A 27,476-nucleotide genomic window follows, 5' to 3' on the forward strand; every position below is an offset into this window, starting at 1 on the left:
CTATACTATACAGATACTGATAATCTTACTTTTAATAGCAGCTAAAAGCAGTAAATTATATTATATTATATTATTTATTCAAAAAAAAATATAATAAAAATAAAATAATCTAAATCTTTATAATAAAAATCTAGATAATATAATAAATCAGAATATATATTATTTACTTTATTAATTCAGATTTAATTATAAATTATAATATTATTTACAGTTCCGGGATCTTTATATTCTATTCTATATATTATAATCTTATTATAGTATTATAAATTTTTTCAGTTATCCAGGCTTGTAACTGGTTATTCAGTATATTTTATAATTTTTTAATTATATATCTAGCAGCTAGTTTTTTCTATATAATTTATTTCAGTTTTAAATAATATAAAATCTATAAATTATCTTATCAGAATAATATTTTTAAAATTATTATAAAAAAATATTGTACCAGCTCCTCTAGTAATAAAGATTAATTATTATTAGAATTAAAAAATAGAATTTAACTAGTTTTCTTATTTTAGATTATAATAAATATATTTATATTATATTTATGATAGTATTCAAAGGACTTAAAAAATAAGTTATTTTTCTAATAATTTTATTATTAATATTTTAATTTTAGATTATCTGAAAGATATTTTTATATTCTTTATAATTATATAATTATAATAAATATCAGGTTTAATTTATACTGCTAGATAATAAAAAATTTAAGTCTGTAAAAATATAAAATAAAAATATATAATTTCTATTTTTTTTATAACTGATTAATCAGCTGAAAGATCACGTAGAAAAAATAAGCTGAAATAAACTAAAATAATAATATTAAATAATAATAATTTAATTTATTTATAAAAAAAAGAAACAGAGTGACAGATAAATAATTTAAATAAATATTATAATTTATTTTTTATAATAATAAAATATAAGAATATTTTCAGTTTCAGTTAATATAATATTAATAAATAAAAATTAGAAATAAAATATTTTATTAATATCAGTTTTAAATATTAGTATACAGGATACTAGTTTATAATTATCTATTTTTTGGTGATATTTGCGATGAATTCGAACATCAATGTTGGACCAACAGACAGAAACAAAGAAGAGACACAGCCCCAATTATAATCAAGCTGGATTGGTAAGTAAGGCAATTTCCAAACTGGCGGCAGTGACTAGGGGTAACTGTGTAACAAATAGCTGGGTGAATACACAGACTTCAGTAAACTGTGACTATCACTACATCTAGTTTCCTCTTACTAGCTATAAGAACCAGGCACTTCCGGACTCTCGGCCTTCATGCCCTCTCTCTACACCCGTTCCTTCACTGCAGTACTTATCACTTCGAGGTGTCAGAGACAGTCAGAATATTACACAGTTTGTTGACCTGACAGCCTAGAACGACTTACCGACCTCTGTTTTGTCTCAAAGGGCCAAAAGACAGTCATGGAAGTAACAATGGCAACAGATTCACTTCCCACAAGTCTGTCCCATGCGTTAGGCTCTACGCTCTTGAGCACGCGTCAATGTGTCGTGCAACTTCCCTCAGATATCGCGGTCGGCTCTGGTATGTATTGAAATGCATGGGCTCTAGTTGTGGGCGAAGACTAACTATGTTATAGTTATTATTGGTGGATTTACAGCCTGCATTATGACCAAATATGCTCTCCATCATGCCTCCCAACACCCCGAACTGCAGAACCAGGTTGACCTTCGCTACTCTGAAGTTCACTTCCACCGTCCGATATTTGCCTCAACGTCAATTACCCTGACCTTGCGAGAGGTGCATATCTCCAAAGAAGGGTCTACCCTTTATGTCGAATCACTCCAGAATGGCAAACTCACCACTTCTGCTCATATCAGGTATGTGGACTGTATTTACATCACGAGAAACAAATGCTTATACCCATGATGATCAGAATCACCAAACCATCAGTCGCAGGTATCACGCTTCCAGTAGATTGGCGTCTATCCCCTAAGCCCTGCCCAGTCGACCTTACGAAACTCGAGACAGACAATGACCCCAACTGGATCTCCTACCACTGCGCCTTCTACCCCACAGGATTCCGAAGAGGTCAGTCTTACGCCAAGAACTTCATCCCGAGGGCACTGCCCACCGAGTTCGCATACATTGAGCAATGGGTTGAACCTGGCTGGGACTATCTTCCACTAGGCTCTCGGCCCTCTGGAACCGGCCAAGGCAAGGCAAGGTGGACCAATGACATGATACAATTCGTGGGAGACATGGCCCTTCCTATTCAGGAGAACTATATGCCACATGAAGAGGGGGAGCCGTTGCCGCTGGGGAGCATAGCGGCCACGCTCGAATTTGCGAAGCGCCAGGAGAAGGCCCGCAATGAATCACGGAGCGATTGGAGAGTTCTCGATGATGACGGCAGCAACGAATTTCGGGGCAAAGTGCTGAATGTCTCCTTGACTCTCTCTACGGACATCAAGCAAAAGCTTCCCCCTGAGGGTGTCCGATGGCTCTATCTGCGGACTGAATGCAAGAAAATTATGAATGGCCAGATGGATATGCAGGTTCTCATTTTTAATGAAAGGATGGATCTCATTGCTATCAGTCGTCAAGTGGCGGTTCTTGTTCCCGCGAAGTCGAAGATTCAGAAGTTGTGAACAAGTTGTGAAACTTTGGGAATATTATTCCTTTGAATATGCATTGAATTTAAGATGAATACAGTGAATTGTATTTGTTCTCCACCGAATCCAGGGAGATGTCTTTGCATTGCAGCGCTTTATAATTGGTGATAATTTTTTAGATGCAGTGGCTCAATGATAGGTATAATATCGCCTCATCCTATGTCGCTCATCGTACAATATTAGATGCAGAATCTATCCTTATTCTTTTTGCATTCATACGCCCGGTCAGCTCCGTTTGTCCAGTAATTAACCCCCACAGTGTACTCTGTATTCATGGTTAGACGCTCCTCCTTGGAGAAACTAATCTTACACTTGGACCAATGTAGACTATCCTAAATGATGGACAGAATGAAGATATCTACAGAGTAAGATCAAATCTAAAAACTATAGAAAATAGAAAGATAGAGAATAAATAAATAAATAAACAACCAGAACTCTTCAGCACCTTCCAACACATACTGCCTACAAAGCACTTGTATGAAGCGCACGAAAACTCAAATCTAATTGGTGCCCGGATGTTGTCTCCAAGAACACCGATTCACCCACCCAATAAGGTTACAGATGAAGGGCGAGGTAGTAATGCTGCTGCGCGGAGCTGTTCTAGAATTCCATCTTTTCAAGATGACAGCAGTCATACAACACTTACATGCATCCAATAAATCACAATCACCTTGTTCCTCACTGTACTAGCTGCAATCACAATAACCCCGGCTTACATTTACCTAAATATCCGATCGTACAACCCATCGCAACATACCACCACCACCACCAACCACCACCTTGTCAGATCATACGATCCCGTTACTACTACTATAACCCCTCACCACCCCCAACCAAACCATCACAACTAACTTACAACTATAATTATTATTACAACCCACTACCATACCATCCCATATCATCATCACCACCCATCAAGAAACAAAGGAACCAAATGACCCCCCAAACCATAGTAATCGGCACCGGCCTCGCCGGCCTAACCACCACCAGCACCCTCCTAACGCACCACATCCCCGTGCTCCTGCTCGACCGCGCCTCCAAACCCGGCGGCAATAGCATCAAAGCCTCCTCGGGTATAAATGCCGCTCCGACGCGATATCAACTCGAACCGGATACCATCTCTGCATTTCAACACGACACTATCCTCTCCGCAGGAGTGCCGTATACCTCCGCCAGCGGGGTAGAGCGCACCCGCCGTGAGAAACTCATCGACACGCTCACAACCAAGTCCGCGGACGCGCTATACTGGCTTACGGATGACATCGGGGTCGACTTGAGTCGTGTCGCTCGACTCGGAGGACATAGTGTATCCCGGACGCATCGGGGCGCGGGGAAGGGAACACCAGGGTATGAGATAATCAGGGGGTTGTTGGGTCGGGTATCAGAGGACAAGAGTTGTCGGATGGAGGTTGGGAGACGGGTTACGAGGATATTACGGGAGGGAGGGGAAGGACGGGTAGTTGGGGTTGAGTATACGGTTACGGATGGAGAAGAAGGGGGCAATCAAACAAAGACAGAGACAGCGTACGGACCTGTCGTCGTTGCGAGTGGAGGGTTTGCAGGCGATGCGAGAGGGCTGTTAGCGCAGTATCGGCCCGATCTGGAGGGGATACCATCGACGAATGAGCAGCGCGAAGGGACGCAGCCTTTGCTGCAGGAGGTTGGGGCAGCGGTGGTGGATATGGAACAGGTGCAGGTGCATCCGACGGGGTTTGTGGGGGGGAAGGAAGAAGAAGCGGAGGCGATGGTGAAGATATTGGCGGCGGAGGCGTTGAGAGGGGAAGGGGGTATACTTGTGCTTGGGGACGGGAGGAGGTTTGTGAATGAATTGGAGACGAGAGAGAAGGTGACGGGGGAGGTTATGGCACAGGCGAAGAAGTTGCCGACCAAGGCGAGGCAGTGGGATGTGAAGCTGGTGCTGGATGAGGGAGCAGCAGCGGCGTTACAGTCGCATTTGGAGTTTTATATGTGGAAGGGGTTGATTAAGAAGACGACGGTTGGGAAGATGGAGGAAATGTCGGCGCTGAAGGGGACGCTGAGGGAATATGCGGATGTAGTCGCTGGGAAGAAGCAGGATGAGTTTGGACGGCAGTCGTTCGGAAACTGGACGCTGAGGGAGGTCAAGCCAGAGTCGGTGGTGTATGTGGGAAAGGTTACGCCGGTTGTTCACTTTACCATGGGAGGCGTGGTGATCAACGAGCGCAGCCAGGTGTTGGACGGTCAGGGGCAGCCGATTCCCGGGCTCTATGCGGCCGGCGAGATTACCGGAGGCCTTCATGGCCAGAATCGGTTGGGGGGATCGTCGCTGTTGGAGTGCGCGGTCTTTGGCCGCATTGCCGGAGAGGAAGCGGCTGCTTATTATCAAGGATCGAAGGAGACGTGTTCCTGAAAGTCCTTGTATGGGAATTAGTGACTGGTGGTTGTTCCAAATTGCGACAGGCCGGATCGATTGTGATTAGTGTACTCGGTACTACTGTGTATTATGCACGCTACAGTGATCTATGTAATAAGCTACCATTGCAGTTGTCCGATCGAATTCGATTGTTTGTTTGGTCTCTGTATATAAAGTTCTGGGGAACTGCGCGGTTCATGCAACCAACTGCATCTCTTTACGATGACCTTGTTTCGGATCCAACGCCTTACCTGATGATGATGATGATAATCATCATCAAGCAGTGTGATGAATCAAGGCACAAGTCATGAGACATGCAATCGCACATTTGCCCAGTGCGCTCGGATAGAAATGATCGGTTTCATGAGTCGAACCACTGCACAATGCATGCAAACGCACTGTAATATCTTCGCAGTCAGCCATTTCGCACTGCGACCCCCATTCGAAGAAAATTCTGCCAAGATTCCATGAACCCTGTCTAGATGATCATGGTCGCCTTTAATTGCATCATGGGGCCGTTGCATAAAAACTGGGGATAATTAGATACCTGACATCAACGAGCAGATGAAAGAAAAGTGACGTTGGGGAAGACCAACGCAGCCCTTGCGAGGATGCACGATGATTGATGGACGGGGACAGGCCCTGAGCACAGGGACCCATGACGTAGGACGCCGAAGGGACGGGCTTCTCGGTCGAATTCCGGACAAAAAAAAACAAAACTAAAATCAAGAAAGAGAAGATGGGCTGTTGCACCGCCACAACTCAAACACTTACTCAGTCCGACTAGGGTCGTCGCCTCCACGGAGCGGAGTTAGTTAATCTGGTGGGCAGCCCTTCCCTTCTGCCTGGAGTGGAAGTGATGATACAACGCACACTTCATCCCACGCAAATGCACCGACAGGTCTCTGTCGACTCGATGTGCTCTTCTAGAACGCTGGGCATTTAATTAGAATGTGCAGACAGCGCTTCTCCTTACAGACAATGCACCCCGTGGTAATTAGGATGGCTGGGTAATCCAGCCTTCCTTTCGGCCGCGCCCTGGAACTGCTTTTCCGTCCTGGCTCTCGCCCACGGTTCCGAGGAAAATGGTAGCTCGCTCAATCAATAGATCGAAATTTAGCGGGTGGCGGAAAACTCAGCAGCTTCCCCACATCGGACCAGACTACCGTGTTGCTGTGGTACCACGAGCCAAGTTGCCGTGATACACAGAGCTCTGTACTCGGTCTGATTGACCATGGACGAATCAATCCTGGACTCTTCTCCAGCGTCAACGCTAGAGAGACGAGCAGGGTCGTGAGTGGCCCAGCCCTGTCGCGGAGGCATCCAAATGTGGCTCGAGAGGGCGAGGGTCAGCCACACCGGCGGTGGGCTGATTTTAGTGGCAGAGCAAAGCACAAATCACCGTCTGAGCCGGCGAAGATCGGCCCCATCGCGTCGATCCCCTGCATCCTGTCGGTCAAGGGCCCTATGCCAGTCTCTGCCCACTTCCTGGTCTTGCTTGGCCTGCCGGTATTCACATCTTGGGCATCCAGCATTCCCCTCCTCACTGACGTAGGTGGTGCGACCAAACTTGGCCTTAGCATCTTTCTGTCGTCAGATCTAGACTTTCCTAGTGTCAGTCGGCAGCTCTGTCCAAATATGGGCGGGATACGAGTAAACTAGATACACTAACCAACCGACAAAAGGCACCTTCTCCCTAGTTCGGTTAGCAAAAGAAAAAAACTTAATCGACTGGAGCTTGGGATTGTTGAGTAAAAGTGGGATCAACAATCGGGGATATCTCCAAATCCCTAGATCCTCAGCCACTCGGCGCAAGCGAGGGTTTTCCCTTCAGCCTATGAGAGTCACGCAGGGGATACAGTGGATTCAAGTTGAGCCACGATGTCTGGGTCTGATCATGATAGACGATGCCCCTTCCCTTTAGTCCAAGATTAAGGCCAGGGTGGAGCAGCCATGACTGCATGGACTGGCCCGTGACGGTGTCCTGAGCCACGTTGGCGCGCTGGTAGCCTGGTGGATGGGGTTCTGATGCCTTTGCTGATCGACTCCAGAAGCAACCAGAGACAAGCAGAAAAAATGAAATGAAAATTGTGAAAAGCAAAAAAAGCAGAAAAGTAAAAACAAGCAACGCAACTACTCCGGACTAGTCGATTGACGGCAAACGCCGAAGTGAACGAATCGAGTTGTCGGTGCGGCAAACAAGGGAAGCTGCGGGCCCTGAATTTGGATTTGCACTTGTTGACTCTTTCCTGCCTCCGTATTAAATCGGCTCTTCTCCCTCTCCCTCCATCTCTTTCTTCCTTTTCTATCTCTCCAAACAAGCCAGTCCCATCATCTGTCTTTCGCGTTCATCTTCTTCGGTTGATACCCCATTCTTCGCGTCGTCGCTCTTCCATTTCTGCTCTTGCACGTTTCTATCTTATCACAATGAAGACCTTCTCGCTCTCCCTCGCTCTTCTGGCCGCTGCCAGCATGGTCAGCGCTGATGTTTCCGTCAGCGACTGCGCTGTATGTTTACTCTGACGTTATTGTTGTTGACGCGCCTTACTGACCAGAGCGCGTCTTTAGCAAATGTGTCTCAGCAACATGAGCGGAAAGGCTTCTGAGCTTGGCTGCTCCAGCGGCGACCTGTCCTGCCTGTGCAGCAAGCCCGACTACAGCTACGGTATTCGCGACTGCACCGCTCAGGCCTGCCCCAATGATGACGCCAACGCCGTTGTCTCGTCGGCTCTTGCTTCTTGCCCCACCTCCTCTGGTACGTCGCTTACTCCAACGCAGTTTGATTCCCATTGGTAACAATTACTAACCTAATATACAGGCAGCTCCGACTCTGCCTCTGCTACTGGTGCTTCTAGCACTGGCTCCGGCGCTAGCGGTGCTGGATCTACCACCTCTGCCTCCTCGGCTAGCGGCAGTGGTGCCTCGTCTGCCTCTGGAACCAACAGTGGTAACACCAGCGGTGCCACGACTGGCGCTACCACCAGTGGAGCGGTAAGCTTAATATGCTCGTGATACCAACGTCTTGAAGCTAATTCTTTGCAGACTTCTGGTGCGACCACCCTGAGCACTATCACCAGCACGAGCACTAGCACCGGCACTGTCTCTGGTCAGACCACTCTGAGCACTATCACTGGAACCAGCACTAGCACCGGTACTGTCTCTGGTGCCACTTCGGGCTCTTCTGGCAGCTCTACCTCTGGCTCTGGCTCTGGTTCTGGATCTGGCTCTTCCGGCTCTGGCGGCTCTTCCTCTGCGACCGGAACTGCTCCCTCTTCCTCCGAGACTACTGGTGCTGCCCCCAAGCTTAACGTTGCCAGCAGTGGAATTGCCGGTGCCCTTGGTCTCGCTGCTATGTTCCTTCTCTAAGTGGCTGGCGAATGACTTGATGGCTTGGATATTCCAGGCGCCAAGACGGGACTGAAATCCTGACTTGGATTGTTTTACTATCATGGTTTACGACTTCTACGTTTTCTTTGCGGCTTGTATATGTTAATAGGATGGGTCATAGCTTAATGACTAGTAGATAATGTGCCGACTGCCCAGGATCATGGTCGTGGATATGCAGCAGCATGGATGGGTTTATGGATGGTTTAATGGATAACCAGGTTGAATTACACTCTTTCTCGGTCGGTTAATCAGTCAATAAACTTTTAGCATCATCAACGAAGCCGCGTAATAGATCTTGAGTAATTCCAACATGGCGACGATGCTTGTAGACTGGAATAAGGAGGGGTATTCATGTTGTGGTGACGTAGACTATGCAGAACGGCGTCAGAATGTGATGTGTAACAACCAATCTGCCGCAATGGGCCTCGGAAGGTAAACATCCACGCAAAGGATGCGCGATAAGCTCAATACTACTGCATTTCGATGAGATTGTGACTTAAGCTGATTATGGCTTTGTAGGAAATGCTAAGTTTCGAAAGTTCATCGCCATCCTTTTTATTTATAGCTCAGTACATCTCAACAACAAGTCACTGTATGATCCGACCATGAAGGATCTTCTAGTATTACTATATTTATCTTCTACTGTCAACGGCAGTGCATGACCTGGTGGCCAACTAAGGCGCTGCACGGCGCATGAATCCCATTCATTGTTCTTGTCGGTCGTTGCAACAAGGTTATCGTCAATCAATTTAATTCATTTCGTAGTGATTAAGATAACTTCATAGTACTAATAGTGGGCTTGGCAGTGTGGATATATATCTGTGCATCACACTAGTAGTAATAGTAACATGCTATTTCAAAGTCAAGCAAGACTCCCAATACAAATCCTTACACCGCTATATAGATTCTTCTTTGTGAATTCATACCACAATCCTAATTCTGAGAGGTTAGTAGACTATTGTTCTTATCTCATCCTTCGATCTATAGTATTCCGGCGATAGGACTTGAACGCGGCAAGTGGCATGCGCTACCGCATATTAAAGTACCCTGGTATTCGGGAGGCTGGAGAAGAACTCGAATAGACTTGATGGGAATCACTACTAAGGATCAGCTTCTTCGCTACTTTGACATAGATCGAAGTACTAAATCTACTGGCTATAGAGGAGTCGATGCAATACTGGTGCTCCAATAGATAATTGTTTTTCGTAAGTACCAGTCTGCTACAGATCAGACAGGCGTATCCTCTGTGTTTGTCATATACGAAATTTACTACAGGCCCCTTATATTCCAATGTTAGAGTGGTAGGTAATGTTCGAAAGGGGAAAGTGATCTGGTCAGGTGACCGGACCACTCACAGGCACAAAGGCACCGAGGCAGCAAGGCAGCAGTCGTATCTATATCTCAAGTGAGTAAACGATACGAGAGATGACCAACCACTCAACCCTCCACTGCGCACCATGGCATGCAAAGCACTGTTCAATGTGGATAGCTATTTTTGTTCTTATCTGAATGCCTAATTCGTTCCGTTGTTTTAGTTAAGTCTAGATTGAATGGCAAATCCATGTAAGCAGGTAGTTTATAAAGTCCAATGGTCTGGCTGGTGATTGATTCCCATCCCTACAATCTATTCAGTTCTACTATCCAGACATCTTATCCTCATATCACTGCGCAATCTTCACAGAAAGCAAGCAGTGACCCAAAATGATAAATCTCACCAGAATCACTGACATGACCGACCGCCCCCGCCTCAAACGTCGCCTCCACATCGTCATTGCATCTCTCATCGCCCTGACCTTCATCCTCATTATCGCCCGTCTAGCTACCCCCGGCACACCAGTGACTCGCACCAATATCTGGGGTATAGTAGTGGTACTGTCATTCCTCATACCAAATTCTCAAAGCTCCGCTCACTAGTAAAACTAACAACACAATCGATAAAACAGTGCCTCAAAGCCGCCCTCTTCCTCACCTACCAGGTCCTGACAACCTACAAAGACCGCTTCAAGCGATGGGCCAGCCTCAAGGCCAATATGATCTTGGATATCATCGACACGTTGTTTTGGTTCGCCTTGTTTATTATTAGTATCATAGGCGCGAGCGGGGGACATAGTGCTGCTAGTAAGACGTTGGGTGCTTTCGTGGCTATTCTCTCGTTGGTGTTGTGGTGAGTATTGTCATGTCTCTGACTATGTACCGTCTATATCTCATAGGAGTATGGTGGTGCTGACGGATGAATTGAACTGACTGGTTATAGTGGTGTTGTGGGGCTATTATCGTATCTTTGTATCTTGGATTATCGGTATTTCAAAGCTCATGGGACTGCAAATATTTATGCTCATGAGGAAGTGAAGGCGGAGGTTGTGTGATAGGGGATCATATTTCGGGGGCATTGAGCAATGTTGTTATGGTGTTTATGAAAGCTATGAATGTATGGAGGAAGAGGAGGGAGATAGCGGGAGTTCAGAAATGTATTTCATTGCCCGGTAAGCCTGTCCACTGCGACTCTTCAGCATATAGGTAGTATGCCATGCATTCGATTACATGACACGAGCGGGGGTAAAGATTAACTTTCTTCGAAAACTTTCTCCAGGGTAATGGAATCAACAAGAAGGTGGATAAACTCCCCACAGACGTATTGGAAATTCCTTCTAAGCAATTAAAGGGGGTTTCTTACCTGAGTCCTAGCCATCTGTTGATGACATCTCACTTGGTGCTATCCATTGCATTGATGGGTGTGACTGGCGCAAATCGCGAGAAAGAATGACTGAAGCCAGATGAAGCAAGCTTTTGGGAATGTTAATGGATCGACGGGAGGAGCGATCAGTTCTACTAGGTGACAGGAGGTGTCACGGTCATGTAGGAAGCAAGAAATCGGTGAATGAACGAAAATATGGTAATTTGAAGACAACTGGTCAGCCAGTTGTGACACTAATTCATATGTTCACTTTGCTTTTGTTGTCTTCAATTGTATTTAGCTGCAGCGACGACCTTCCATTATCGCAGCTTGCGTTGCTTCACGGGTGACTTGTGTTCATTGAGAGACCTAAGGAATTTGAAGGCGCCCATGGCAATATTTGCTTCAGACGATGAAGCGCTTGTATAGCTAGCATCTACATAGCGGGCTCAGCCAGGTATAAGGATACTACTTCTCTTTCCGTGGAGTAGAATAGCAATGTACACTGTAGAATGAAGCCCCACATCCTTTAACTGTAATTAAATAAGGCAGCCACGTTCCTTCTTCAGTGCCCTATTCAAATCCTAATCCCCATAAATTTGAATTTATTTATAAACAGTAAAGTATAGTAGACGTTGGAAATTAAGTCTCGATCACTTTGCTGGGCTCCACTTCCAAATACACTAACTATAAACGGTAGTGGGTACGACTACGACGAAGGGTCTTAAGGTAGATGCCGAGATCTGCCTTGGATAATATTGCCATCGATAGTTCGTACGTTATCCCCTTCCAGGGAAACAAGTGGAGCGAACCGGTGAAATACGAGAATTCGAGAATTCAGGTCCGAGCACTAAGCTTGAGAAAATAGGGATTATAGGGGGAGAAAGAATGGTACAGTATGCATAACAACCAAAGGTTGAAAATAAGATAATGGCACACAGGGAACGAAAGGAAGAAAGCAAGAAGAGAATCGTAATTCGATAAGCACAAATAAAGGCGAGAAAATTCTCAACGTCTTCGTCGCAGCATCTCCACCTGATCCTCCTCCACTTCCATCATCTTGTCGTAAGCCTCCGGACGAGCTGAGAGTATACGATTCGGGTGCATGACATTGAACAAAACACAACACGAAAACATTAACAGAGCATCAAAAATATAAAGGAACATCTCATTTTGTTTCAAACCTCCCTCCGAACCCTGCAGATACTCCAGCACACGATAGACGGACCGCACCATGATGAGAACACTAGCCGCATACAAGATGCGCATATAGGTGTGCCACTGTGTGATTATCACGGACACTTCAGTCGGCGAAGCAGCCATACGGCGATGAAAGACCACAGTGACAATGATGAAGAAGCCGAAAAAGACCAACTGAACGATAAGACCGACCACGATGATGTTATTGCCCAAGGAGACCTTGCTGGGGGTCTTCTCAGATGCCATTATGCCGCCGCCGCCACTTTGGATGAAGAATGAGAGCACATCGCCGGTTACGAATATCTTGGTCAGCCATGATGGCCGGATTAGCGAGTATGTGTGGCCGTCGAGGAGGCGGATGATTCGGCCCAGGATCATGTAGATGGAGGCGGAGAAGAGAGCCGGAGCTAGAAGAAGCAGCAGTTCTTGTCCGACGTAGGGCTTCACGGTCCAATCTGGGGTCTCTCTGGCGCTGAAGTAACGGGCGATGTATCCGAATGTTTCAACTGGAAGGAATTAAGGCATTAGCAAGGTGATGAATACTTGAGGGGATGAGGGAACACACAGAATCCACCAAGAACAAATGGTACAAAGCACCATGTCCGCCTGCGGATCATCTGGAAAAGATGCACCATGGAGGTTGCGGCGAACAGTCCGGCAGAGACAATAGCAGCGCCGACAGAGGGGTCATATTCATAGAGCTTGTAGTTACTCGACATGATTGAAGCTTCAGGCCTTGAGACGTCTGAGAAAGCAGAAGTTGGATTGCTTGGAAAGAGAACACTTGCAGGGCGGAGAGAAATAAATAGGCAAATAAACCAAGCACTACGCACTGGGCAGGTAGATCTCCACTGCGTAGTTTGCACGTTCTATGTCATGGAGCTATACGTTCTCCGCTCAGGGGTGTCCGTAAGAGATCCACAGGGCTTAGGTTCTAACGATTACCATTGTAAGCTCAATGCATGTTATGGAAGAGCCCTAGAGTGACCCTTCAAGACGGTGGGTAAACGGTAGTAGGTGACTGGCCTGTTGAAAAGAAGTCAAAGCTTCAAAGTGTATATCTCCCTTAATCGTCACAAAAGCAACTAGGACCGTACCGTTACCGTGATTCTTTTCTCTTGTAAATTTTATTTCATACTCAGATTGCAGCTCACCTGAATATAGTTAAATAACAACCAATCTCGACAGTATCACACTTGAATCCCACAGTGGTCTTCATATATACGATGCTACAATATTGTACCTCAATGTTGCAATCTCCTGCGTATAAGGGCCTTAAAGCCGTCCGTCTCAGGGCTACCAAGAGCACAGGCTACTGTATTTTCCAAGGTTGCCCAGCCACTAGTAAAGACGGCACAGTAGAAGCTCCCCACAGATGGTATACCACGTTGGTAAAAATATCATCCTAGCGGGGATATCTCGGTGAATAGTGTGGCCCTGAAGCTAGTCGAAGCGGCGAGTAGATAGTACTTGCTAGAAACGTAAGTTTATGGTGATCTATCCACCAGCTATGGAGATTGTAGTCCAATGGACACATGTATTCTCAAATTCTTTGTCCATAAGAGAAACCTCTCAAGCCATAAGAATAATTAACATTTAACTTCCGGGGTGTGCGTCGTTGTCCCGTCCTCCGTTCTCGTATTTTATACCCGATCGGTCGAGCACGAGTCCCATCGAACAACAACTTTAAATAGTCCAGCCAATTGTCGACTTTACAGAGGCAAGTGAAGTGAAACATTGACGGGCGATCTTTGGGGACTAACTCTATTCATAATTCCTTGTGGTGCAAATGTGTCTGTGCCTGAAACAACTATTACGAATAAATATGCTCATCCACACGGCCAAGCGGTGATCGACATGGGTTCAGTCTCCGCTGTCCATCAACTCCGGCGTACACCCCAGATAGTTAGTGCACTTGCCCAGAGGTATGTTCAAAATGGTCAACTTGTCAATCGTTGAGCTTGGAGCGAGAAAAATGCCTTTTAATTGTCACAAGTACACTTCGTGTACTTCTTTTTAGTATTTGAAGTTGGAAAGATCGGTCCTGTAGTATTCATTATCAAGCAGATCAGATACCTGGTCGGTTACACTCAAGGTAGACATGGGCCAGACTCAGTATACTCATTTCACATGATGCATCTATTAATTGCCCATCTGTCTAATGCCGAAACAGGGACGGATGGAATAGGGCTGAGTACCATGCTCATGTCTAGGCATAGGCTCCTGAACTGCTGCTTATATGGCAGCTTCGAATGTTACATAGTACATATAAGGGGCAAGATATATTTTGCTACCTCCCAGAGAGGCTCTATAGCAACAGTCCAACCATTAAAGTGGAGTAACCGGTGCGGACCCTGGGCGTATGCTTATCTTTATCAGCTCAACTTTCAGGCTAAGTTGAACACATGTGAAGCTTGGCGGTTATTAAGTAGCTACCAACTAACTCGGAATATAGCGGCGTAAATATGGCGAGACACGTAAGTTGAGAGTGCATGTGGGGTAATATCACGCGCCGTGTAGCTTGTACACTTTTTGTCGTCTGTTCTGGAGGTCGTTAAGGCTGATAGAAGGGACCAGAGCAGACCTGCTTGTCTGTACGAGTGCTTGGAATATGCATTTTGAAAAAAAATCTGTCTCTGATCCAAAGAGACTTGGCTCAATCGCTAGACCGATAGGCTAGTGCCCGTTCAGCGTCAGTATCGGTGCCGTCGCTTCGTCGGTTAGTATCCAGACTCTCCAATAATATTAAGCCCCTCTGGGGCATTAGCAACCCCCTTCTCTGATCAGGTGCATGTTAATAACTGTGAATCCGGGCCATGATCTGGTACGAGCGCCAGAACCTTCTAAGTTGATCAGTGCAAGCCAAGCCAGTATAAATAGTTGATTGAAACACTGTGGCTGAAACCTATATTGTTTTGATAGATTACAAGAAGGATATGCCGACTTGTGCACCTTATCCCGAACGCAATAATCTGAAGTGCCCCTTTTCTGCCAGGTTTTGCACGGGGGTCTTTCGTTACTGGTCCAGATAGACCACACTAACACCAGTTCGTGATAACGGCGAAGCCAGGGTCCAATGGACCGTACTTAGTAGAAGAAAAGAACTGCATTCGGATCGGGGAATGATAGCGTCCGGGCAAAGAAAGCCCCGACTTGGAGTAGCGCCAACAGTCAGCAGCCTTCTTATTGGCGGCGGGTGACGCGGGTCCCCACTTCAGCAGGCGTGATTACGAGCAGCCGCCCAGTTACTTTGTAGCTAGTCCCAAAATAGCCCTGTTACTGCCTGCAATTGCTCGTTGCCGCCTGATCCTGGAGGGCGAGCCTTCTCCCATTTATTCCTCTGCTTCCTCGTCATCCTCGCTGCTTTATTCCCATCCGACTGGCCGTTCTTCAGTATCGCATCCATCAAATCCATCGGCCCTTTTCGACTGTCATATCTTCTCCCTTGATTTCAGCACAACCATGACCATCTCTTCCCTCGTCCGTCGAGGTGTGGAGGCCGCCTTGGAGCAGCCTACCCCGAACCAACCCACCATCCATTTCGCAGGATGGCTGTCGGCTCTGTTCGTCTTCACGGTCCTGGCCTTTATCGCTATCGGGTTCTCGGTAAGCTGCATGCCGCTTATGAGCTGATTATCGACGGACACTGACGCGTAGTCTCAGGTGGAGTACACTTATGGAATGCTAGTCCCGACCCTCGCCGCCATCGAGGATTCCAACCCCGATGTCTATGTCCGAATTGATGGCAACCTTGACGCCAACAAGCCTGTTGATGCGAACGAGCCCGATGCCGAGCCTGTGATCGAAGCTCCCCCTCCGATGCCCATAACCAGCAAACTACGCACCACGATTCAGCACCTCCGTGCCCGTGCCGGTTTCCTCTCCCGCTTCCGTGGCTTGAGCATGCTCGTCACTTATGGTATCGCACAAGGACTGGTCTTCTCGATCATGCCATTTTCTTTCAACGCATTTTTCTCTCAGTTCATTGTTGGCATGATCTCCAGCGTCGCATTGGCCAACCTGCAGCTGGCGTGGGTCCACATTGTCATTTCCGAGCCTTCCCCCAAACGTTTCTACCAGCGGATCCCCGGTTTTGATGCCTGGAAGAAGATCGCTCCTGTTGTTGCTTTCGAACACGCCGTTACCAATGCTGCATACTACATTCCCTTGGTCCTGATCAGCGCTTGCAACGGCTTCAAGAACATTGAGAACCCGTCCGGTGGTGACTCCCCAGCCAAAACTCTCGCAGGCGCTGCTACGCTCGTCTCCCTGCCTGCTCTTCTCTCTTTCGTGGTGTCTATCCCTGCCCGGGCTATCTTCATCCGCGTGGCTGCGTCTATGCTTCCTGAGGAGGATGAGTCCATTGTGCCTTTCGATCGTTCCTTCGGGGGCAAGGTCTCCCCCGCCATTGTCGGGGGCAGCGGCAAGCTGAGCATCATGGATGCTTGGAAGACCTTCGACCGGCCCGCTTTGCTTCGCTTCGTCAAGGCCATCGGCAAAGGATTCGCTATTGAGGTTGCCGTGGCCGTGTTCTTCACCACTCTGCTGATTGTACAGGTTTGGGCTGGAGCGGTGACCTATGGCTTCGTTGGGAACAACGCTTAGCTATAGCCCGAATGCCTTGATATGTGTACAGATCCAAAATCAACCAGCTACGACTCTGCTCTTTCGCATGAATCTATACATATGCCCTAGCGTTAAATATAGCGCGTACATGATACTCCATATTCCATATATGACGTAGTTTGATCCTGTGTACTATCTCCTAGACTTCTTTGTTCGCCCTTCCGGTTACCTCGGGCAGGGATAAGCATGGCGTGTGACGCATGAGGGGGGGCTTATGAGATTCGGGGTTGTCCTGCAGAGGTCCGAATGAGTAAGCGTTATCCCCTCACCTGGCCAGGACTGGATTACATACAGGACAGGGAGAGTTCCCAATAGGGTAGGCTACCATCTTCACCGGTCTACTGCAGCATCCTCGACTTGCCTTTGACCAGTCACATATCATGGGCTGGACTGGACTGGACTAGCCATACCCGCCAGGTACTCACAGCTACTAGTAGTAGCAGTACAACGCCACCGAGGCGCACCATTTGCGTTGTTATCGCAGCCCGCCCCGCCCGCCACTCACCGCCCGGCAGCGATTCTTTCCCATCATCAACTGCCAGTCTCTTCGTGACCCTCGGTCTACTTACCTTACCTCCTGGTCAGTTGTTCCCTGTGTTAGATCACCCTCAGGGTAATAGTCCCTCCTATTCACCTTTTTCTCTTCTACTACTCTTCTCCCCTTTGGCCACCTCCCTACTATATCGAGGGTCACCTCTCTCCTCACCATCCAACCCGCTTTGCGTCCCCTCATCGTAGCATCGGCTCAACGCCCCTCTTCCCCTCCTTACCCCTCTCCGGTATACACTATCCACCATGGCCACAACAGCAGCAGGCCGCATGCTCTCCCGCCAACTGCAGCAAATGCAGTCGGACAAGGACATTCCCGGGATTAGCTGCGGATTGGTCGATAACAATGTCTTTGAATGGGAGGTCATGCTTATGATCTCCGATGATGTCAAGTTGTACGGCGGTGAGTAAAGTTTGGGTGGGAGAAAGCCTGAATGAGCATCTTCACGTCTTCCTCAAGAGCCCTTTTACTGACTAAAGGCGAATAATAGGTGGTTTCTTCCGCGCTCGTCTCTCGTTTCCTCCTGACTACCCTCACATGCCGCCGAAAATGAAGTTCGAGACGCCTCTGTACCATCCTAACAGTACGTCTCACTCTTCTTTCCCCTCCCTTGAACTTCCTCTTCCACCAAGGCACAAGACAATCACAGAATACTGATTTTCTTCATTACAATCATATAGTCTACCCCAACGGCGACGTCTGCATCTCCATCCTCCATCCCCCGGAGGAAGACAAGTACGGATACGAATCCGCCGCCGAGCGCTGGTCCCCCGTGCAAACGCCCGAGACGATCCTCCTCTCCGTTATCTCCATGCTCTCCAGCCCCAATGATGAAAGTCCCGCCAATGTCGAGGCCGCGCGGTTATGGCGGGAAGACCCGAAAGAGTTCAAGAAGAAGGTGCGCAAGTGCGTACGGGATAGTTTGGGAGAGGAGTAAATGAGTTCCTCCTTCCCTTATCTACTTTTTTCATACCGTGAGTTCAGTTACTCAGTGGTGGTATGATATGATTTACATGGAACGGAGACGGAAATGGGTCACTATGGTTTCTTTTTCTTTGTGTTGTTGGTTGCATGATAGAAGGACTGCTTGGTGCGGTTGATTCGGCTGATGGTCTATCTATTTACTTACCGGATGATATGCATTTTTCAACTGACATTTGTTGCTGTTGATACGGGGAGTTTGCTTCTTTTCGAGCTGTTGATTGGTCTAAGACGGAGTTTAGTTCAATTGCTTACTTGACTTTCCTTGGCTTCCTTTCTTTCTATTTCAACCTATCATTGCACTCGTTTGATCGTTGTCATGCGCTGTTCAGCTTTGATTGTATATCCTTTTGGGTGTAGGCAGGTTTCCTTTCCCAGTGAATATACTTGTGGTATAGGAATATATACACGACAAACACTGATTGTTGGTTGCTCAAGTATTACTGTGTCATATCAGACTATAGTCGTATAACCATACTGAGGATACCGCAGTAGTAACATATTGTCATAACTCCAGCGATAGTAAAACGGGTATCTATTGAATGTGCTATGCATATATAAATATACAATAGAATATGAAATATTGTCTATAACCTAGGCCTTCGGAGTCTTCTTCATACCCTTCCGGATAGATTGCAGGAAGAATCCAGGGTAAAGGTAGGTAAGGCAGCTCACGGCGATGGCCATCATCCTAAAACTCTAATCAGTACGTCTGGATTCATGACATAGAAGGGAAAACATAAACAAAAGGAATACTCACATTCCATCCAAAACCAAGAATTCATTCTCCTTCTGCATGAGCGGGTTACCCCATCCACCGGCCATTTCGGGAATACTACCCACGGCAAACTATGTTAGTACATTGTATCGTCCGTAGCTTGAGAGCGCTGAAGTAGAGAGGGAACTTACCGATAAATACACCGAATCAAAGTAGCAAAGTAAGCCACGATGCCCGCCCAAACAACAACCCTGAGGTGCTTCGGCCCAGTGAGATTCCCATTCTCATCAATATACTTCTCGCCGCCCAAACCGGGTCCCTTTCTCACAACGCGGATAAAGAAATCCAGCGCCAACAGACCACAAACCGACATCGTGCCCACCTGGAAGGCGATACCCGCCACCATGATATCATCGCCCACCTTCAGCATATTCTGATTCTCGCTGCCCGCTGCAGCGGCAACACCACCACCTGCGGCCTGGAGAATGAGCGATCCGACATCACAGCTGATAAAGATCCAGGTAAAGAGCCGGGGCTTGAGACGCGAGTGTTCTGGGCCCAAGGAGAGGATGACGTGCTTCAGGGTGAGATAGATACCGGCGGCGATGAAGGTCGGGGCGAGCACGAGACAGACAATTTGCAGTTTGAAGCCGCCTTGGTCCCAGGGATTATGGTTCATTAAGATTCGGCCGATGTATCCTGCTAGTTCCATGTATCCGCCGATTACCATCGCTATCAACATGGTCCAGGAGCGGTAGTAGACGCCGAGACCAAGTTGGAGGGTGCCGAGTAGGCCAAAGTAGACGGCGAAAAAGATATTACCGCCTAGGTTGGGATAGTAGCCATATGTTGTCGCCGTGACGGGACATTCTGGTGTGACGTGCGTGCAAGTGAGGCTCATGGTGATGGTTTTCCTCTGGTTTTGGTGGTCGTAGTAGTGTTCGTGTATTGGTGTGGGTGTCGAAGAGATATTCGATATAGGTGGGAGAAACGAAAGGAAAGCAACAAGCCGCTATGAATAGGTCTATATGCAATATACTATGCAATATATGCAAGCAAAGTAGGAAACGAGGGAAAGAAAGAAACAGATATGTAAGATGAAGCCAGCTCCGACCCTGACAGATGCGCGCACATATTGTATGTCAGCCTGATGGGGATCAGACCTATTAATATAAGACAGTCGAATAAAATTTATAGTCGACCCGTTCTTTATCCCGATTTGCCGGGTCCTGGAGACGGTCCTCTTCCTGGTGGATCGGTCGTGTATAAAAAAAATCCAAGTCATGGCAACGCCGATTGGTTCGCTTTCGTTCTCGTTCTCGTTTTCGTTCTCGCACTACTCCACCGGCCATATCCGTTGGTTCGACCGTTATCGCCGACAAGGGCATTTCTCCGGCCATGCGATTTGTTCATCGCAGAAGGGTTCATGTTAAGCTCGTGTCCCCTGGATCTGTTCAAGGTACTCATCCGTTTCTCATCATCAATGAGCCGATTGATTTTTTTTCCGCGCTCATTCGACCCCAGGTCGTCGACATAGATAAACCGTGCCTGGAGATGATGATGATTCAGTAAGCATTCATTTAACCGACTTGATAGCGGCCGTTGTGGGGACTCACGACTCCACCTGTATCATTGCGCCCCTTTTGCTGCTGGTTGGAGAGACAAAACAGCCAAAGATGAAACAACTCTTCTCTGTAGATAGTTGCAGCAGCTCTCGGGATGCCGGTCCCCAGCTTGCATTAACCCCAGTAAATCTCATAGCTTAATGGAACATCGGTGCTTGTGGATGGTTTCGATGTTCCTCTATCACGTGACACGGAGAAATAGTCACCCCGCGGCGGCACGTGGAGCCGCTTAGTAGTTCTCATCCATCCACAGGAATTATTCTATCGTTGAGCAGATGACGATATCCGCCGGCAAATAAGCGTCCGATATGCTCCATATCAGAAACACGGCTGAACTCGCAAGATATGAGAATAGTGGGTACAAGTTGAGGGGAAATGCCGCCCAGAAGGACCCATACCAAGTCGCGCAATGGCTGTGACCAGTGTAAGAAGAGACGCGTCAAGGTAAGCACCGTCCAGTTTCATACATTATCATATCCCGTATCTCCTGGATTACGCCTGTGTTGATTAGCCGAAAACTGTCCAGTTCTGGAACTATTCAATACCCGTCTAATTCACTGTCATCCTTGCAGCACTCTTCTAACGGCTATAGTGCGATGAACGAGGCCCACCATGCTCCAATTGCATTAGCCGGGAGCTGGCATGTACTTATTATAAGACCCCCGCGGCACGCAAGGAGACTACACTATCGACAAGTCCTGCTCCTTTGCAGTCCGCCAGATTAGTAGCACCCTCTGATGCAACACTTCATGCCAACCAGCCCTTCTCCCGCCATGGATCTTCACCTCCAAACCTTGCTTGCCTGCGGGAGCTTGAGCTAATGCACAAGTTTTCCACGGAGACCTATCAAAGCCTTTGCAATGAACCAACAGACCACCACGAATGGCAGTATGTTATCCCTCGCAAAGCTTTGCAGCACGACTTCCTCATGAGCGGGATACTAGCGGTTGCATCGCTCCATATCGCGTCGACACTTGATCCACCAGAAGCACTCTCCTATATTGACACAGCTCTGGAGTACCACAATCTTGCATTTGCACCTTTTCGCCATGCAATTGATAATATTAATCCAGCCAATTGTGACGCAGTCCTAACTCACTCGGTCATTATAACTGTTATTGGCATAACATTACCACAATCGGCTGTTGCACGAGAAGAGAGTCAAAGCATGACCGAAAATATTATTGTCGTTTTCGAGTTGCTGCACGGTGTCAGTAAGATCTTTACCATCAGTCGTCCTTGGCTTCAAGGAAAGGTGTTCACTTCCCGGAGAGGCTTCTGGGAAAATCAGCTTTCCATACTAGACAGTGAAATCGAGGCTGCACTGGATCGATTAACAGCCTTGAACAATGACATGCTTGCTACCGACAATGCTGAGCAGCATCACATTATCAAAGATGCAATAGCCCTTCTACGCCGTTGTTTCTGCAGATACAACCATGCCCGAGACGCGGCTTCCATCCTCGCATGGGTTGCAACAGTTGATAAAAAGTTCGTCCATGCTCTGAGATGCCGTCAAACTCTCGCACTGCTAGTTCTCATGCACTGGGGTGCTCTCCTCCATGAGCTTGATGGGAAAGTATGGTGGGCAAAGAATTCTGGAAAAGCTCTGGTTTCGGAGCTGCTGAATGCGCTTCGTCCCTGCGACGTGCGGTGGGAAGGGGCATTGCAGTGGCCACAACGTAAAATAGGACTTTGAGGTACATACATTGGATCTGTTGGTGCATTATTGCCCCAGTTTTCACCGGATTAACGTGTTCTGCACGAGCTCCGAACCGACAAGGTTTGCAAGAGCTTCCCATGATATGCGCGCTGGTCAGCGTATGGATGAACACGGGTCTATCAGCACAGACTAAAACACAACAAGGACATCGCGTATAAATAACAGGTAATGCAAATGACTATCTCAAAATAATGCACAGGCGCCTCTTCAAAGCTTTCCCATCCTCCTCAGCACCTTTTCATAAGCTTCCTTCGTCCGTGCTGAGGCAAGCCGTTCAGAATCAAGTTGACAGATCGCTAAGCTCAGGGGACCTCCGAGTTGCTTCAGCCAGTATGATCGCCCGCAATCAAAGACCCAGTTGCGTGTGCCCACCTTGACAAGCTCTGCCAAGATATGCTGTGGGATACTTCGGTCTTGCACGAATATTATTTTTGGTAGCTCATGCCGAATCTCCTCCGGGGCATTCTCCCTGCATATAGCCAGGATCTCGTCGAACGTATGGCTCACATATAATTGAGATCCAATATGAACGATCCCCTGCGTCCCCGCCGCTGCATGCAGAAGGCACGCATTGGCGACAAAATCAACTGGGATCTCATCCAAGATATTTCGACCACTTGTATACCCTTCTGCGGCGTGCCATATCTGGGTACCTCCCTGGTCCGAAAAGTATAGTGTAGAGAACTTCGTCAGGGGCGTCGAATCTTCGGGTCCGTACAGCGGATATGGGTGTCTGACGGCCGGTCCAAAGATGGTCGGACGGACAAACAACACCGGGAGCATCGGGTACCGCTTGAACGTCAAGCGCTCCATTAGATGCTTTGCATGGGTATAAGATGACGAGAAGCGATCCGTATAGGGAGAATGACCAGTTGCTTGTATGGTTGCCAATTCGTCCTCTGGGTCGTCATCTGAAATGGGATACAGTCGCTCACCCACATAACCGTCTGGCAAAAAGCTGTTCACATATGCAGTGGAGATCTGGATGAACAGCCTCAGTCGACGAAACCGCGAAACCATCGCAGCCAATTCTAAGGCGGGCAGACAGTTGTTCTCTAATGCTTCGGAGATGCTCGCATCCAGCTTGATTCTCGCAGCTGCATGTATAACCAGCGTGACCTCTTCACGTAATCGGTTCAGCATCACGTCCTCAATCCCAAAGTTCGACTTCCTAATATCCCCGACTATGTAATGAATCCTGTTCGAGTTCAGAATCGCCTGAGTATGATCCGGCATGGTTTTCTTCCATTTCTTCACAGCCAACTCCGACGACCCACGGATCAAAACAAATATCTTCCGCGTCGGAAGCTGCACTGCCAGCTTATACAGAATACATCCTCCCAGTGAGCCCGTGCTGCCCGTCAGGAGGACGGTCTGTCTCTCGTAAGATGTTGCATAACCGATCCTCTTAACCTCATCCTGATACGGCGCGAGGTCCGGACCTGGCATAGAGAAGGGCTGTACAAGTATATTTCAGAGATAAAGAGAAGGGGTGGGGTGCTACCAGGTAGTCGCCTCGTCATGGGAAACCTGTACAAAACCACCCGAAGGGTTACTATATACACCCCATCATCGTCACATGTTACACTCCACCGCAACCAACACCAGCGATCACGCACTACCACACCGGAGCGAGAGTGCAACGCAGTGCTACCGGCCAAAGCAAGAATCCTCGGCTGATTATAAGGCCGTAGAGGCTCCCCATACCTTCTATTATCTCGCTAGTCAACGGTCTCTGACCTGATCCTAGATTCAAACAGAAAACTACAACTTGAATCCTCGAGGCTTCTCACCAGAAATATAATAATCGATTACATAACTTCAGTTCAGTCCAGAACAAATGTTGCCTTAAGTTCCCAGCAATCATGTCTAATATTTACTCGTATGAAGTGCGAGTCCTATAATCCGTGGTACTAGATCCTTGTGATGAGACACAGGTGTAACATAAATCCCTGTAGTTGTTGGGTCCAGTAGTAGAAATCACCGGTGTTCAATGTAAGCTACGGCACGCAGAGTGAGTCCATTACCAAGCCCTGAGGATACTACTGAGAATGTCCGTGACTTTCTATTGGAAACATTTTCTCCATTAGTCATGATGATTTGGTAGATGGATGATCAGACCACTTTCCTCCTCTGAAGTTTAGTCTCATTGAGCATAGTTTGGTGGTACCAACATCCCTTCAAGTGCACAGATATACACGGGTAATATTACCATTATCTACTATTATTACACTGATCAGGAAAAGGAACTATAACTAATCTACATTACTTCAGTTGATTATTTATTTACTTAGACAAGCTATACATATATTATCAGCCGGAGGAAAGGAGAAGAATGGAGAATGAAATGAGAGAAAGAAAAGACTCCATTCAGGCCGTCAAATCTATCTACCTAGCTTAGCCAAGAGGTCAATAGTATGTATTAGAAAAGGATAGAAAAAAGGGAAGCAACGCAATCAAGAATGCTTATTCCCGCCGCCACCGCACCAACAACGGCCGTCTCCTTCGCGTTCGACCTGAACGAGAATGTCCATGCCCTTCTCGCGGAGGTAGTCCACGGTGCGTTGGCGGACATCTTCGAGGTCGGAGCTGCGAGAGGCGATGACGTGGATTACGCCGAGGACGTTGGGGGTATGCGTGTCATGGTGATCGTGATCGTGATCGTGATCATCGTGGCTGTGGGAATTGTGGTCATGACTGTGAGTATGGCCGTGGTCGTGAGCATGATCGTGATCGTGATCGTGGCTATGGCTATGACTGTGGTTGCATCCATGATCATGAGCATGGGCATGAGCATGAGCATGAGCATGGTCGTCGTGATGATGATGGTGGTGGTGGCCGGATTCCTTCCCCGTATCGTCCAGCCAGAACTTTGGGACGGTGTACCCGACAACGCCCCGTAAAGTACTAACGCCAGCAAGGGTTTCGCGGACATTGTATTCAATGTCAGCTGGCAGGGTGAGCAGCAGGGTCTTCGCAGTGCTGCTGACAAGCGGGATTGCCGAGGCAAAAATCAAGATTGCAATGAGACAAGAGGCGATTGGATCGAACCCTGGCCAGCCAGAGTAGTGCACGAGGATGGTCGAGATCACAACGGCCACGGAGCCAAGAGTGTCGGCGAGAATGTGTAGGAAAATGCCGTGCATGTTCTCGTTTCCGTGCGAGTGCCCGTGACTGTGATCGTGGCCGTGCGCGTGTCCATGATCGAATGCCATGATTCCGACAAGGTTGACTAGAAGACCCGCAACACTTACCGCCAGTAGTTCGCCGAGACGATGCATCTGACTGCCGGATGAAAGTCGCTCGACAGCTTCATAGATGATTTCAATGCTGATGATCCTATGTACTGTTAGCATGGTCATCCAAAGTGCTTACTAGCAGCACTTACATAAGGAAGATGCCGTTGGCAAACCCAGAAAGCGTGTCGACTTTGCCATATCCGTAGGGGAACCTAGAGCTCGGGGGCCATTTACTCATGACAGCAGCACAAAGACCAACCACGAGCGCTAAGCAGTCGAAGAACATATGAATACTGTCACTAAGAAGACCCAGGGATCCAGTCATAAATCCATAGGACAGCTGAACAAGCATAAAGGCAAAATTAAGACTAGTTAAGTTAGTGTCATGCTACCTCAAATACAAGGCGACGAATGAAATACCTCATGAAGTAGAAGATACGTCGTGAATCGCTTTCCTTGAGAATACTGTACAAAAGGGGATAAGGCTCGCTGTACTGGATGATGAGCCTCGTTATCTTCGTAGCATCAGCTCCAGAGTGAGCATGATGATGGTGATTATGGGTATGAGAGTGTTGCGAAAGGCGCAACTGTCTGTCATCGAATCTGGCAGCAAGGAACGAGGCGGCAGTTGCAATGGCGCGAGGTACATAAGCTAGGTGGACTTTTTCTTGCAGCGGCGGCGAGCTTAAGAGCGCGGCAGCTCCGACACCGATCATAAGACCAATCTTTTGTGGTGAGCGTAGATGGGAAGGGGAAACGAATATGAGACTTATTGCAAGTGCTCCAGCAGCTGCGAGTTGGTACATCATGTTGGAAGCCTTTAGGGACACATTGCCAGAAACAACAACAGTAACAAGTGCCAGGATAATGCCTGAAAGGACAGCCAGGATTGAATCACTAGACGAAAGTTTGCCCGAGTCCTGCTTTGTAGATTGTTTCTGGGATACTGCGCCATTGGACGTCAAGTAATCAAGATCAGCAGAAACGGACGGAGTCCCAGAAAAGGGGAGCCGAAGAACGAAGACCGACGTGAGCAGAGAGACATAGCCCAGGTATGGGTGGGGGTCTCGCGTCGCATTCATACCCCAAAGGCTCAGAGCAATGATGGTGACGAGAAGCATGGCCGTTACTTTCTTTTGGCTGAGCCGGGACTGTGCACTGCTATGAAGGCCATAGCCTTGAACGACGGTCGGCAAACCTGACGCTACAGGAAGTAACAAGCCGCATGCGACAAGGAACCCTCCCACCTTCAATGTCGCATATATCGGCAATGCGACAGAAGACACCCGGAGCAAAGCAGCGCTTGCCGCACTGGAGCTCATTCGAGGCAGTGTAACCTCCGAGTCACTCCCTCCTCGTTGAATCGATCGAAATAATTGCCCACACCCATATACAATCATTGTGACGGCGGTCAGCATGGAGGTTTTGCTGGCAGCCTGCTCTAAGAGTTCGCTTCCTAAGCTAGATGCAGCGGTCTCATCGCTTGTCGAAAACGTCGTCTGCCAAAGCGCATGTTGTTGGTGGTACCAGGAAAGAATGATCCACGGCAGGGAGAGGAGTAGGCCAGAGAGGACTTCCTGACTGAGTAGAGTCAGGATCGGTTCCCAGTGAATAGGTCAAAGAACACTTACGTCGTGCTTGGTTGAGAGTCAATTGAAGAGCTAATCGATTGAGCTCCAATTAATCCCGTCACACTATCGCTCTTAGTG

The 27,476-nt window shown here is 47.7% G+C and overlaps 11 protein-coding genes across 11 annotated transcripts, besides 3 other annotated features; 6 read left to right on the top strand and 5 right to left on the bottom strand.

Moving 5' to 3' along the window:
* Positions 1-1,452: 1,452 nt before the first annotated feature.
* On the top strand, positions 1,453-2,628 carry An06g00970 (uncharacterized protein; the record flags this gene model as incomplete). Its single annotated transcript, XM_001390887.1, has 3 exons — positions 1,453-1,561; positions 1,617-1,857; positions 1,914-2,628. 3 exons carry the CDS (start codon positions 1,453-1,455, stop codon positions 2,626-2,628), a joined length of 1,065 nt encoding a protein of 354 aa, XP_001390924.1.
* A 297-nt stretch (positions 2,629-2,925) lies between these two features.
* Positions 2,926-2,928: a sequence feature (Short protein (An06g00980, CAK39172.1) was converted to a misc_feature.).
* A 50-nt stretch (positions 2,929-2,978) lies between these two features.
* Positions 2,979-3,017: a sequence feature (Short protein (An06g00980, CAK39172.1) was converted to a misc_feature.).
* Positions 3,018-3,049: 32 nt separating this feature from the next.
* Positions 3,050-3,064: a sequence feature (Short protein (An06g00980, CAK39172.1) was converted to a misc_feature.).
* A 522-nt stretch (positions 3,065-3,586) lies between these two features.
* An06g00990 (uncharacterized protein) lies at positions 3,587-5,041 on the top strand (the record flags this gene model as incomplete). Its single annotated transcript, XM_001390889.3, has 1 exon — positions 3,587-5,041. One exon carries the CDS (start codon positions 3,587-3,589, stop codon positions 5,039-5,041), a length of 1,455 nt encoding a protein of 484 aa, XP_001390926.3.
* A 2,430-nt stretch (positions 5,042-7,471) lies between these two features.
* Positions 7,472-8,410, top strand: An06g01000 (hypothetical protein; the record flags this gene model as incomplete). The annotated part of the gene is made up of 4 exons (XM_001390890.3): positions 7,472-7,552; positions 7,613-7,799; positions 7,863-8,035; positions 8,087-8,410. The coding sequence occupies 4 exons, from the start codon at positions 7,472-7,474 to the stop codon at positions 8,408-8,410; spliced, it is 765 nt and encodes a 254-aa protein (XP_001390927.1).
* Positions 8,411-9,907: 1,497 nt separating this feature from the next.
* On the bottom strand, positions 9,908-10,539 carry An06g01010 (hypothetical protein; the record flags this gene model as incomplete). Its single annotated transcript, XM_059748047.1, has 3 exons — positions 9,908-10,048; positions 10,147-10,284; positions 10,405-10,539. The coding sequence occupies 3 exons, from the start codon at positions 10,537-10,539 to the stop codon at positions 9,908-9,910; spliced, it is 414 nt and encodes a 137-aa protein (XP_059600794.1).
* A 1,574-nt stretch (positions 10,540-12,113) lies between these two features.
* An06g01020 (uncharacterized protein) lies at positions 12,114-13,024 on the bottom strand (the record flags this gene model as incomplete). The annotated part of the gene is made up of 2 exons (XM_001390892.1): positions 12,114-12,811; positions 12,871-13,024. 2 exons carry the CDS (start codon positions 13,022-13,024, stop codon positions 12,114-12,116), a joined length of 852 nt encoding a protein of 283 aa, XP_001390929.1.
* A 1,138-nt stretch (positions 13,025-14,162) lies between these two features.
* Positions 14,163-16,910, top strand: An06g01030 (uncharacterized protein; the record flags this gene model as incomplete). Its single annotated transcript, XM_001390893.3, has 6 exons — positions 14,163-14,230; positions 14,761-14,782; positions 14,973-15,024; positions 15,228-15,300; positions 15,566-15,911; positions 15,969-16,910. The coding sequence occupies 6 exons, from the start codon at positions 14,163-14,165 to the stop codon at positions 16,908-16,910; spliced, it is 1,503 nt and encodes a 500-aa protein (XP_001390930.3).
* Positions 16,911-17,726: 816 nt separating this feature from the next.
* An06g01040 (uncharacterized protein) lies at positions 17,727-18,418 on the top strand (the record flags this gene model as incomplete). Its single annotated transcript, XM_001390894.3, has 3 exons — positions 17,727-17,883; positions 17,972-18,064; positions 18,162-18,418. 3 exons carry the CDS (start codon positions 17,727-17,729, stop codon positions 18,416-18,418), a joined length of 507 nt encoding a protein of 168 aa, XP_001390931.1.
* A 638-nt stretch (positions 18,419-19,056) lies between these two features.
* Positions 19,057-20,081, bottom strand: An06g01050 (uncharacterized protein; the record flags this gene model as incomplete). The annotated part of the gene is made up of 3 exons (XM_001390895.3): positions 19,057-19,153; positions 19,223-19,297; positions 19,372-20,081. The coding sequence occupies 3 exons, from the start codon at positions 20,079-20,081 to the stop codon at positions 19,057-19,059; spliced, it is 882 nt and encodes a 293-aa protein (XP_001390932.1).
* Positions 20,082-21,214: 1,133 nt separating this feature from the next.
* An06g01060 (uncharacterized protein) lies at positions 21,215-22,504 on the top strand (the record flags this gene model as incomplete). The annotated part of the gene is made up of 2 exons (XM_059748048.1): positions 21,215-21,249; positions 21,436-22,504. The coding sequence occupies 2 exons, from the start codon at positions 21,215-21,217 to the stop codon at positions 22,502-22,504; spliced, it is 1,104 nt and encodes a 367-aa protein (XP_059600795.1).
* A 231-nt stretch (positions 22,505-22,735) lies between these two features.
* An06g01070 (uncharacterized protein) lies at positions 22,736-23,977 on the bottom strand (the record flags this gene model as incomplete). The annotated part of the gene is made up of 1 exon (XM_001390897.1): positions 22,736-23,977. One exon carries the CDS (start codon positions 23,975-23,977, stop codon positions 22,736-22,738), a length of 1,242 nt encoding a protein of 413 aa, XP_001390934.1.
* Positions 23,978-24,984: 1,007 nt separating this feature from the next.
* On the bottom strand, positions 24,985-27,475 carry An06g01080 (uncharacterized protein; the record flags this gene model as incomplete). The annotated part of the gene is made up of 4 exons (XM_059748049.1): positions 24,985-25,867; positions 25,917-26,135; positions 26,188-27,348; positions 27,399-27,475. Coding segments are annotated over 4 exons (2,340 nt in total), but the record flags the coding sequence as incomplete, so codon positions are not given.
* Position 27,476: the final 1 nt, after the last annotated feature.

The sequence above is a fragment of the Aspergillus niger genome (genome assembly GCF_000002855.4).
Source record: "Aspergillus niger supercontig An06".
NCBI lineage: Eukaryota > Fungi > Ascomycota > Eurotiomycetes > Eurotiales > Aspergillaceae > Aspergillus > Aspergillus niger.